This window comes from Saccopteryx bilineata, chromosome 3, assembly GCF_036850765.1.
Source record: "Saccopteryx bilineata isolate mSacBil1 chromosome 3, mSacBil1_pri_phased_curated, whole genome shotgun sequence".
In the NCBI taxonomy this organism is placed as follows: domain Eukaryota; kingdom Metazoa; phylum Chordata; class Mammalia; order Chiroptera; family Emballonuridae; genus Saccopteryx; species Saccopteryx bilineata.
The window spans coordinates 274,537,018-274,550,285 of NC_089492.1; the positions used below are offsets into that span (position 1 = coordinate 274,537,018).

Genomic DNA, 13,268 nt, shown 5'->3' on the forward strand with positions numbered 1-13,268 from the left:
TTCATTTATAATACAGTTTAGTTCCTTATCCTTTAAATGTGTAACAGAGAAGAAGTTGACATAACTAGAGGGAGACAGAAATGTGAAGATAGTAAAATATTTTGGCTGAGTCATGAGTGGTTTCTGGGCCAGCCTTGGCAGAACACTAAATGCCACTCTGACATCTGCAACTTTACTAACACCCAGTCCATCAACAAATCCTCTGGACTCTGCTTTGAAATATGTTTAGAATCTCATAACTTACTGCTATTTCTACCATAGTCACCTGAACCAGAGTAACCCTTTGCTCACTGTTAAGGTTAAAAACATCTGTGGTAAAAAAAAAAAAAAAAATCTGTGGTTTCCTATGTTCCAGTAAAAACCAAAAAAATTTTAAGGCCCACAAGGCACAATCTGGCCATGGATTCCCTCTCTTTTAGACCTTATCTGCTCTTTCTTATGCCTTTCCTGCTCCAGCCGTGCTGACCTTCAAGTCAAGTACACCTGTGCTTGGAACTTTTGTACACATCCACCTGAAGTACATAGGGATTAGAATGCCACAGGGTTTTTTGCTTCTTCATTTGCCTGGATGTTAATTTATCAGTGAGTCCTCTGCCCCCTCCCCTTTTTTTCCAAGAGGAGGGGAGCATGGGCCTTGACAGGTATCCACCCAGCAACTTCTGTCTGAGGCCGATGCTCTGCCCATCTGGGACCATGCTCGCAACTGAGCTATTTTTAGTGCCTGAGGCGGAGGCTCTAGCTATTGTTGGTGCCCTGGGCCAATGTGCTTGACCCAATTGAGCCATGGCTGGAGGAGGGGAAGAGAGAGAGAGTGAAGGGAAGGGGAGGGGAGGAGAAGCAGATGGTCATTTCTCCTGTGTGCTCTGACTGGAAATTGAACCTGGGACATTCAGATGTCAGGCTGATGCTCTACCACTAAGCCAATTGGCCAGAGTCCTCTTTTTTTTTTTTTTTTGGTGACAGAGTCAAGACAGAGGGACAAATAGGGACAGACATCCAGGAAGGGAGACTTAACCAGATGAGCCTATGCTCAAGCTGGTGACCTCGGGGTCTCGAACCTGGGTCTTCCGCATTCCAGTTCGATGCTCTATCCACTGTGCAACCGCCTGGTCAGGCATGAGTCCTCTTCCTTTTTTTTTTTTTTTTTTTTTTTTTTTTTTTTGTATTTTTCTGAAGCTGGAAATGGGGAGAGACAGTCAGACAGACTCCCGCATGCGCCCGACCGGGATCCACCCGGCTCGCCCACCAGGGGCGATGCTCTGCCCACCAGGGGGCGATGCTCTGCCCCACAGGGGGGGGGCTCGCTTTGCCGAGACCAGAGCTACTCTAGCGCCTGGGGCAGAGGCCAAGGAGCCATTCCCAGCGCCCGGGCCATCTTTGCTCCAATGGAGCCTTGGCTGCGGGAGGGGAAGAGAGAGACAGAGAGGAAGGAGGGGGTGGGGGTGGAGAAGCAAATAGGCGCTTCTCCTATGTACCCTGGCCGGGAATCGAACCCGGGTCCCCCGCACGCCAGGCCGACGCTCTACCGCTGAGCCAACCGGCCAGGGCCCTGAGTCCTCTTCTTAACCACCAGGGAGCTAAAGGAAGGTCTTTTAAAAAGGGTCTTAGACTTGGTGGTTTTGAAAATTTACAGACTCTCCAAGTGGCACAAATGGACTTTTCAAAAAGTTTTAAAATGACTACTTCCAATTTCTTTGCTTGTTCTAGATCTGTCTAGATACACACATAAAAAGATACTTGGGCAGTGGCAGTGGTAGCAGCGGGAGCGGGCTCAGGCAGTGGTTGGGCTCCCGGCGAGCGAATGGGATCTAGTCATTGCCTTCGCGCGAGTTGGAATTGAAGCCCCTTAAAATGGCAGATGATTTGGACTTCGAGACGGAAGATGCAGGGGCCTCAGCCACCTTCCCAATGCAGTGCTCAGCATTATGTAAGAATGGCTTTGTGGTGCTCAAAGGACGGCCATGTAAGATTGTGGAGATGTCCACCTCCAAGACTGGCAAGCACGGCCATGCCAAGGTCCACCTGGTTGGTATTGACCAATCTTTACTGGGAAGAAATATGAAGATATCTGCCCGTCAACTCATAATATGGATGTCCCCAACATCAAAAGGAATGATTTCCAGCTGATTGGCATCCAGGATGGCTATCTATCACTGCTCCAGGACAGCGGGGAGGTGCAAGAGGACCTTCGTCTGCCTGAGGGAGACCTCGGCAAGGAGATCAAGCAGAAGTACGACTGTGGAGAGGAGATCCTGATTACAGTGCAGTCTGCCATGACAGAGGAGGCAGCTGTTGCAATCAAGGCCATGGCAAAATAACTGGCTTCCAGGTGGCGGTGGTGGCAGCAGTGATCCTCAGGCCTGCAGAGGCCCCCTCCCTCAGCCTGGCCCAGCTCTGGCCCGGCCGTTGGCTGGAGTCCTACACAATTTATTTGACGTTTTATTTTGGTTTCCCCTACCCCTTTGATCTGTCGGGGAGCCCCTGCCCCTCTTCTCTTGGCCAGGAGTGAGTGATCCATGGCCTTGGTGAAGCTGCCCTCCTCTTTTCCCCTCTCACTACAGCCCTGGTGGGGGAAAGGGGATGGGTGCTGCTTGTGGTTTAGTGTGTTTTTTTGTTTTTTTTTATTCATTCTGGAATCAGAAAGCTGTGGTTCTGACAAATGGTCCTTGTGCCCTCCCCCTACTGATCCCTGGTCTGGTCCCTGTTCCACATAGCCCTTTACCCCAAACACCACCCCCACAGACTGGGGACCAGCCTCCTCCCTATGCCCGAATCTCTCACCAGATCCCTTTAGCGGGAGAAGGAAGAGAAGGAGAAGGAGAAGGGAAGGGGACCTGCCCCCTCCTCAGGCATCTGGGAGGGCCCTGCCCCCCATGGGCTTCACTGTGGGCTCTCTCCCCGACACATTTGTTAAAATAAACCTGAATAAAACTACAAGTTTAATATGAAAAAAAAAAAAGACACTTGACATCATTAGTCAACAGGGAAATGCAAATCAAAATCACAGTGAGATACCCCTTCACATTCACTAGGACAGGGGTTGGGAACCTATGGCTCATGAGCCAGATGTGGCTCTTTTAATGGCTGCATCTGGCTTGCAGACAAATCTTTAATTAAAAAAAAATAACATTAAAAATATAAAACATTCTCATGTATTACAATCCATTCATTTCCTATTGCTTATGTTTATGGTTCTGGGTGGCTGGAGCCAATCACAGCTGTCCTCCGGGACACCACCAAATTTTTATTGTATAATGCATAACGTACACGGGTCGTTGTATGGCTCTCATGGAATTACATTTTAAAATATGTGGCATTCAGGGCTCTCTCAGCCAAAAAAGTTCCCGACCCCTGCACTAGGATGTAATAAAAAAGATACATTGTTTTGGCAAGTCCTTTGTCCATTTTTTAATTGGTTGGTTGGGTGGTTGTTTTTTTTGTTGGGTTGTAAGAGTTCTTTATATATTCTGGATATTAATCCTTTATTAGATAATACAATTTGCAAATATCCTCTCATTCTGTATATTTTCTTTTAATTTTTGATTGTGTCCTCTGAGGCACAAAAGCTTTTAATTTGATAAATTCCAATATATTTTCTTTTGTTGCCTGTGGTTTTGTTGAAATGACTGTCAATTTGCTGTTGAATCCTCTGGCCCCCGTAGTGAAAATCAATTGACTACATATGTGAGGTTTTATTTCTGGGCTCTATTCTCTTTCAAATATCAGTTCCTAGATTACTTTAGTTTGTTAGATTACTTTAGGAGGAAAACCTTCAGTTTCATGGGTGTACCCTCTCATCTTATCTGTATTTTAGACCTTATGCGTAACATCAGTTTTACAGTGGCAGGAGCTCATCTTAGCCTTGATTCGCGGTATTAGAAAAGCCTTTTGTTTTTTTTTTCCTGACAACTCTGTTGATGTTGAAAATGTAAGGAGTAGGTTTATATAAACAAATAGGGCCCTGGCCGGTTGGCTCAGTGGTAGAGCGTCAGCCTGGCATGCGGAAGTCCTGGGTTCGATTCCCGGCCAGGGCACACAGGAGAGGCGCCTATCTGCTTCTCCACCCCTCTCCCTCCCCTTCCTCTCTCTCTCTTCCCCTCCCGCAGCTAAGGCTCCATTGGACCAAAGTTTGCCCGGGAGCTGAGGATGGCTCTGTGGCCTCTGCCTCAGGCACTAGAGTGGCTCTGGTCACAACAGAGCAACGCCCCAAATGGGCAGAGCATCGCCCCTTGGTGGCCATGCCGGGTGGATCCCGGTTGGGCGTATGTGGGAGTCTGTCTGACTGCCTCCTCGTTTCTGGCTTTGGGGAAAAAAAACAAAAAAACAAAAAACAAACAAAAAAACCCAAATAGGAATGTATTCTTCCTGTATATCCACCTTTGTAAAATATATGTAGAATTGAGTACTTACTATATTAAGCTAGTTGTGGAAGATAGAAAAGTGATTCAAATGTTGATCCTAGGGCTTTGTAGGATAGGTCTTGAAATACCAAGTGATAAATGTCAAGTTCAGAAGAGGAAAAGGTCACATATGGCTGTAGGATGGGGCTAAGCTGAAGATAGTAGCATTTCAGACCTGGATGTGAAAAAGGCCCCTCTCTGTGAAGAACAAAAGTGAGGAAGGTGGAGGCCTTAATAGGGACTGCCATCACGCTAAGCATTATGTTACAGTGTGCGTGAATGGGTTTTGGTAATGGAGGAAAAGGTAGATTGGAATATGAATGTGTGCAGTCTGAGAGTCCACCCTTTATGCTATAGGTAGCAGAGAAACTATTGACAGAACAATGTGATGGTATGATCACAGTTGTTCTTTAAGAAGATTGATGTATATATAAATATATGTGGGACTGATTAAAACAGGTAGTAAATGGGAGCCTGACCAGTTAAAGGGGCTATTGTAATAGTCTGGGACTAGGTAAGAGTTTATGAAATTCTGAACTACAGTAATATGTTACTTGTTTTGCAGGTTTGGAGAGTTGAAGTAAGTTTTGAATTAAAACTTTGTTACTAATTTAACAGAGTTTATTGTTAGAGATGATGAGAATCCTGACAGCTTTTCTTGATCAGACTCCTTAGATAATTTTGTTTAGGACATCCTCATTAGGTAGTCTTAATCAGGCATGGTATTGACTGGCTGGGAAAGTTTTTTCCCAAAATGTCATCAAATGAACAGTATGATAGACTAAGGAAGGAAGGGGGACTTGCTGACGCTGCTCTCAGTGACTCTGGAAGTTGGGAGGATGAGTATGGGCCCTAGAAGCATAAAGGAGGGCGCATGTGGCAAAAAGAATGCAGTGCACACATTCATGTATTTCAAAGCTATGGAAAGGAAGACTTCGTTCATAAATTCAAGACAAATGTGACCATTATGAAAAAGGAGGTTGAATAAAATGATGTACTAGACCAGGCATGGCCAACATACGGCCCGCATAATGAATTTATGCAGCCCATGATTAAATTTTTAATATTCTCTGCTACTTTAAAATCTCAGCTACTCAGAAGCTGAAGCATCTTTGATTATTGGAAATCAAGATATTTAAGTAGATAGTGATACAAGGAAAAGAATTCCGCGTGTGACTTAATCTAGGGTTAACTTCCAATAATTGGTCGAATGGATTTGTGGTACTTCTTTATTTTTTAAAAAAATTCCATCATAAAGAGTTACAACTTTTGTACTCATCTGTACTTGATATGAACTGTTTGACATTTAGCAGCGATGTGAAACCCACATTCTTTTAGGCGGAGTTTGCCAGTGCACACCCAAGGTCAAACAATTCGTTATTTTTGTGGTCAAGTGTGCTGAATCAAGTGGCATTGTAGCATAGACAATAGCTGCAGTTGATAACTGAAAACGTGTCCAGGCTGTTTGTAAAATGAAATAATTGTTTTATTTGCGATATAACCCCTTCAGCTCATTCTATTAATTAAATAGTTTCGATTGAAATAACGTTTGGATATTTATATGGTATGTAATTATATTTTTATTAAACTATATATTTTTGTTTTGTTTTTACAGAGACAGAATCAGAGGGAGGGATAGACAGGGACAGACAGACAGGAACGGAGAGAGATGAGAAGCATCAATCGTTTTTCTTTGCGCATTGCAACACCTTAGTTGTTCATTGTTTGCTTTCTCATATGTGCCTTGACTGCTGGCCTTCAGCAGACTGAGTAGCACCCTTGCTCGAGCCAGCGACCTTGGGCTCAAGCTGGTAAGCTTTTGCTCAAACCAGTTGAGCCCTCGCTCAAGCTGGAGACCTTGGGGTCTCAAACCTGGGTCTTCCACATCCCAGTCCAATGCTCTATCCACTGCGCCACTGCCCGGTCAGGCTTTTTTTTTTTTTCTGAAGTTGGAAACGGGGAGGCAGTCAGACAGACTCTCACATGTGCCCGACCGGAATCCAACCGGCATGCCCACCAGGGGGCGATGCTCTGCCCATCTGGGGCGTTGCTTTGTTGCAACCAGAGCCATTCTAGCTCCTGAGGCAGAGGTCACAGAGCCATCCTCAGCGCCTGGGCCAGCTTTGCTCCAGTGGAGCCTTGGCTGCGGGAGGGGAAGAGAGAGACAGAGGAAGGAGAGGGGGAGGGGTGGAGAAGCAGATGGGTGCTTCTCCTGTGTGTCCTGGCCGGGAATCAAACCCGGGACTCCTGCATGGCAGACTGACACTCTACCACTGAGCCAACCAGCCAGAGCCTAAAAAATATTTTTATTAAAATAGTATTATATATTAAAATTTTTTCACTCACATTTATTCATAAATAAATTACATAATAAAATTTTGTTTACTTAAATGAATTGTTTTTGTATTTAACATTTTTAAATTTTAATATTTCATCTGGCCAGTGAAAAAAGTTTCTAATCTAGCCTGGGGGCAAAAACTGTTGGCCACGCCTGTACTAGACTATACTGAAGATCACATAAATCATAAAAAAAGGAATTAAATTCGTTTGAAAGGAGAACTTTAAGACAAGCTTGCAGGTAAATTATCAGGAGGGATAAAGATAGAATGAGGGCTGAAAGAATTTTAAATGCTGTGGAAGAATGAAAACATTTTTAATAGTAAGAGGGGTGAAGTATATAATCCCAGATCTGCTTTGGTACTTTGGAGTATAGAAAGGGCCACACTTGGGGTGATTTGCAGCCCCCCCCTAATTAAAAAGGGCATCACCCTGTAGGAAGACATCACAGAGGATCCTTGTCAAACAAGAGCAGGAGCTCTGTAGTCTATAGTTGGAGGAAGTCAGTTTTTCCTTCCACCACTTTGAAAGAAGAAAACTTAGCCCTGGCCAGTTGGCTCAGTGGTAGAACATCAGCCTGGTGTGCTGGAGTCCCGGGTTCGATTCCCAGCCAGGACACACAGGAGAAGCGCCCATCTGCTTCTCCACCACTCTCCCTCTCCTTCCTCTCTGTCTCTCTCTCCCCCTCCCACAGCCAAGGCTCCATTGGAGCAAAGTTGGCCCGGGCACTGAGGATGGCTCTATGGCCTCTGCCTCAGGAGCTAGAATGGCTCTGGTTGCAGCAGAGCAACGCCCCAGATGGGCAGAGCATCGCCCCCTGGTGGGCATGCCGGGTGGATTCCGGTCGGGCGCATGTGGGAGTCTGTCTGACTACCTCCCCGTTTCCAACTTCAGAAAAATACAAAAAAGAAAAAAAATGAAATAAAACTTAATGGGACCATGAATGTGATACACCACAGAGCTAGAGATTCTTTAGTTTGGAAGGAATGTGTTCCTTGAGATTAGGTTATTTAGGTCATTCTTAAAGGATAAGAATTGTTAATACCTAGGCTGTGGCTCACTAAGCAGTTTGGTCCTATAGGAACCCTATGGCTATTAGACAGGCTTTCTTATACTGTGTAATGTATACATACACTGGGGCTGCCTGTGTTTTGAGATAGGGATAATCTGCTGAAGGACTTTGTACCTGGGCCCCTCTCAGTTCCAGATGACCTGTTCTTACTCAGAGTCTTAACCCTTTGAGTAGTATTAATGTTCATGTACATCCTTGTGCCTCCTTATCATCCAGAGTATGATCGATTTATTTTAAAAATGTGTAAGGCAGGAGTCCCCAAACTATGGCCCATGGGCTGCATACCGCCCCCTGAGGCTGTTTATCCAGCCCCCGCTGCACTTCCGGAAGGGGCACCTCTTTCATTGGTGGTCAGTGAGAGGAGCACATTGACCATCTCATTAGCCAAAAGCAGGCCCATAGTTCCCATTGAAATACTGGTCAGTTTGTTGATTTTAAATTTACTTGTTCTTTATTTTAAATATTGTATCTGTTCCCGTTTTGTTTTTTTACTTTAAAATAAGATATGTGCAGTGTGCATAGTGATTTGTTCATAGTTTTTTTTATAGTCCGGCCCTCCAACGGTCTGAGGGACAGTGAACTGGCCCCCTGTGTAAAAAATTTGGGGACCCCTAGTGTAAGGCAACGTTAAAAAAGGCAAATGTATGTTCTTCTTGTTTCCATAAATTGGTTATCAAACATGATTTTAAGTTAATAAAACTGGAACTGGAACTAATTTCATTTTTTGAAAACCCACTCCCAGGGATCAGCAAGCATGAAAAAAACTCACTACTCAAAGGGGTAACACTCCACTGAGATAAATGTAGATCCTTGAAGCCATAGGTCTTCTCTAAGAGATCTACAACTGGGCAACATAATTCTTGACATCACTCTGACCTAAGGAATAAATGTCCCTTCTACCCCTGCTAAATATAGCCAACTTGGTAAAAAGCTTTATTCCTAGATGTTTTGCTAATTGAGGTCTTACTATTTGTTAGTAAGATAATCCATAGTTTTCTGTAAATCTCCTTTATGGAATTTAGCATACTTGCACTAATTTAAATAACTATTAGTTTATTTTTTCCCTTAAGCTGTAAGCTTTACCAGGGCAGAAACAGTCTGTTTATCATTATATTCTCAGTACTTAGCAATTAGGTGCCCAAATACTTGTTGGCATACTAACATTATTTCACAGATCTAGGATGTATCTCTCAAAACATTTAAGTCATGTGCCTACTTGGGCTTCCTCATAGCATGGTAAGTAAGCCACATTCCAATAGTGAGCATCTTAAGAAAGCAAGGCAGAAATGCGAGGCATTTTTATGGCCTAGTTTGGGAAATCATGTAATGTTATTTTTATTCTACTTTGTCAGGCAGTGACAAAGTTCCTTCCAAGTTCAAGGTGAGGAAATATGGATCTCACCATGTGATGTGGGGGAGTGGCAAGCTCACATTATAAGAAGAGCATGTGAAATAGGAGATCTTGTATTGGCCATCTTTGACAAAGACAGCCTATTACAGTTTGCAGTTTTCATCAAATTTGAAAATTTTTCAGCCATAGTTTCTTCAAATATATTTTGTCTTCACCTTATTTTTGGGATTCTAATTATTGGTATGCTTGATATCCTACAGGTCATTAGAACTTTTTATTCTTTTCAGTTTTTTCTTTGCTTCATTTTGAAGTTTATATTATATATTTAGATTCACTGTTATTTTCTTTAGTCTCTTAATCTGTAATTAAGCCCATCTAGTGGATATGTCATATTTTCTATTTCTCTCATTTTCATATTTTCCTTTAAATCCTTGAGCATATTTATAGTAACTATTTTAAGGTTTTGTCAAATTCTGTCATCTCTGATATTTCTGGTTCTGTTTCTGTTAACTGATTTCCCTCACCCACAAATTGTGGGTCTTTCCTGCTTTTTCACATATCTTGTAATTTTTTACTGCATGCTAGCATCTTCAGTGCTACATTTTTAGGTATCTAGATTTTGTCTTTAAAGAATACTGAAATTTGTTTAGGTAGTTACTTGCTCATCAGCTTGCTACTTTAAATGCTTGCTTTTAAACTTTAAGACCGGTTTGGAATAGCTTTTGCTCTAGGACTAGTTTAGCTCTAAGGCTAAGGGATGATCCTTCTGAGAACTCTACTAAATGCCACTTGTATTCAGGGAGGTCCCTCTACTCTACCTTATCTATCCCAGCCCTGTGTGAGCTCCGTGAATTATTCAGCTTGCAATCCTGGCATTTGTCTGGCCGCATGGGGCGTCACCTAACAAATGTGTAGGTTAGTATTCAGTAATAGACTGAAGGGACTCTATATAGCTTTCTGGATGTATTTTTCTGTGCTGCAAATTCCAGCCACCTCAGCTTCCTCAAATTCCCATCTCAATTTACTCAATTTATCAAGACCTGGTGCTCTGCCTGGCACTCTCTATACATTGCAGTCTGGCATGTGCTTCCGAGCAGAAAGCTAGGGTGATCACAGGGCTCACCACATTTGTTTTCCTTCTCCAAAATAGTTTTCAGGGATCACAGTCCTATATTGTCTGTTATCTACTGTCTAAAACCAGTTGTTTCATGTAATTTACCCAGTTTTTATAGTTTTAGAAGGTAAAATTCTATACCAGTATGTCAAAGTATGAATTTTAAATCTAGAATTTCTTTCTTCTTTCAACCACTTAAGTTTTTAGTTTCCAAATGTAATTCAGCTTTGTGCTAGAATTAATCATTTGGGTTTACCGAACCCACACCTACTTCTAATTTGCTGTGTGAATACTGGCAAATCCCACTTCTTCTTTGACTTTTACATCCACACTGAATTGAATACAACCCTATTCTTCCTACTTCTTAGGTGTTCCATAACAAGCAAATAGAAACAAAAACAAAGCACAATAAATAAGGATGAGGTTATAAAAGCTGACACTTGGCCCTGGCCAGTTGGCTCAGCGGTAGAGCGTCGGCCTGGCGTGCGGGGGACCCGGGTTCGATTTCCAGCCAGAGCACATAGGAGAAGTGCCCATTTGCTTCTCCATCCCCCCCCTTCCTCTCTGTCTCTCTCTTCCCCTCCCGCAGCCAAGGCTCCATTGGAGCAAAGATGGCCAGGGCGCTGGGGATGGCTCCTTGGCCTCTGCCCCAGGCGCTAGAGTGGCTCTGGTCACGGCAGAGTGACCCCCCGGAGGGGCAGAGCATGGCCCCTGGTGGGCGTGCCGGGTGGATCCCGGTCAGGTGCATGCGGGAGTCTGTCTGACTGTCCCTCCCCATTTCCAGCTTCAGAAAAATACAAAAACAAAACAAAACAAAAAAAACCTGACACTTCCAGAACCTCTTTGGCCCAGCATTCAGTTCATATTGTAAGGTCTAAAGGGGGCTGAAATTAAAGTATGGTAAGACTGATGCTGTTTCATTGCCTTTCCTCCTATTACTGAATGCCAGGAACTTTGTAAGGCATGAATTAACTCACTAAATCCTCATAACTGCCCCATGGGACAGGTAATGTTATTTGTTGCCATTTCTCACATGAGATTGAGACACAGATGAAGCAATTTGCAGAAGGTACTGTTAAGTGGCAGTGGCAGAATTGGGATTGATTTGAACCCAAGCTGTGCAATGCAGGAGCCATGCTCTTAATCAATATGTGACTATTTGAAAGCTTTTTTTCTTCTTTTCCAAGTTGAGAGGAGAAGAGATAGACAGATTCCTGTATGCACCCTGACTGGGATCCACTTGGCAACCCCAGTCTGGGGCTGGTGCTCTGCCCATCTTGGGGACCTGCTCCCAACTGAGCTATTTTTAGCACCTAAGGCAGAGGCTCCACAGAGTCCTCCTAAGTGTCCGGGCCAGTGCACTTGAACCAATTGAGCTATGGCTGCAGGAGGCAGAAGCAGATGTTCCTTCTCCTGTGTGCCCTGACTGGGAATCGAACCTGTGACATCCACACACCAGGCCGACACCCTGCCATTGAGCCAACCAGCCAGGGCCTTGAAAACTTAAAATTCATCAGCTGCTGCTGATGGAGAATCATTGTCATAGACTGTAAATTCAACCTGAGAATCCCTTAAACAAGTCCTATTTGTTTAGTGAGCCTGATTTCCATAAACAGAAAATATAGTTGGAATATGTGATTCCTGAGAAAAACACCCTATCAATAGTATGGCAGGAAATGGTGGAAGATGAAATATAGCAAAAACTACCTAGGAAATGGGATCTGAGCGGGGTCAAAGGGTCCAGTAAGGGTGTGTGGGGTCACTGGTGTTTACTGAATTTCTCTTGTCTGGTAGCTGTTTTGATATTAATATATTGTTTCTATTATTCTTTTTCTCCTCATTTTCAGACACGTTTAATCAAGTCAAGCACCAAAATGCTAACACTCTTTCCTAGAGAGAGAAAGGCTAACATCTCTTTTACTCAAAGAAGAACTCCACCTGCAGGTGTTCGGCAGACCAGCATCGCTTCCTTCTTCACCCTGCAGCCAGGTACAGTGACCTGTCTGGGAGTACCCAGGGAGCAAAAAGGAGCGTATTCATTTTTTCATGATGGAACATTTTTAAGTGGTGATAACAGTGCATTGTGTTAAAATAGCTCAACTATTAGAAAAGATTCGAAAACACAAGAAATAATTGCCTTTTGAAAAGCAATATGTACATTTTTACAAATGTACGTTTTGGTTTTTTCTCAGTCTAATGATAAATATTTGTATTCCTTATCAGAGCAGTGAGGAAAGGTATAGTTGGGAGCTGGGGTATATGGGGAAGCTGACTTTTAGTTAAGTGTATGTCTACAATTGGTCACAATGAGTAGTCTGTAAGATTGATTGACAATTGATATTTTTGTATGAAGCTTTTCAAATCAGTCAAGGTTCAGTGATACTTTTTTTTCTTAGAAAGATTGGCATAAAGTTGGCTTGTGTCCCATCATCCTTAGACAGTTTTTGCTTGTAGGTCCCACATCAGGGGACCACATGACTCAGAACTGGCTAGGAGTTACAGAGAAGGTTGGAGGGCTATCGAAGGAACGCTCTTTCTCTTGGTGCTTTTCCCAGGGTTGCTTTGCATAAACCAGGGGTCCCCAAACTATGGCCCGCGGGCCGCATGCGGCCCCCTGAGGCCATTTATCCAGCCCCCGCCGCACTTCTGGAGAGGGCACATCTTTCATTGGTGGTCAGTGAGAGGAGCACATTGACCGTCTCATTAGCCAAAATCAGGCCCATAGTTCCCATTGAAATACTGGTCAGTTTGTTGATTTTAAATTTACTTGTTCTTTATTTTAAATATTGTATTCTCGTTGTTTTTTTACTTTAAAATAAGATATGTGCAGTGTGCATAGTGATTTGTTCATAGTTTTTTTTATAGTCCGGCCCTCCAACGGTCTGAGGGACAGTGAACTGGCCCCTTGTGTAAAAAGTTTGGGGACCCTTGGCATAAACCTTCAACACGCAGTCTTCCTACCCCAAACAAAAACTCTTTTGCTTTAATAAGGAC

The 13,268-nt window shown here is 43.5% G+C and overlaps 2 protein-coding genes across 3 annotated transcripts in view; both read left to right on the forward strand.

Annotated features, from left to right (window-relative positions):
- Positions 1-13,268, forward strand: part of AUNIP (aurora kinase A and ninein interacting protein) — a 43,152-nt gene that overhangs the window by 26,277 nt on the left and 3,607 nt on the right. For both annotated transcript variants that reach the window (XM_066270053.1, XM_066270054.1), the window contains one exon: positions 12,122-12,263. In XM_066270053.1, coding sequence (XP_066126150.1) covers positions 12,122-12,263 — 142 coding nt within the window. The remainder of the gene's footprint in view (positions 1-12,121; positions 12,264-13,268) is intronic.
- On the forward strand, positions 1,737-2,901 carry LOC136329181 (eukaryotic translation initiation factor 5A-1-like). The gene is given in 2 exon segments (XM_066265130.1): positions 1,737-2,037; positions 2,040-2,901. Coding segments are annotated over 2 exon segments (465 nt in total). The 5' UTR covers positions 1,737-1,851; the 3' UTR covers positions 2,319-2,901.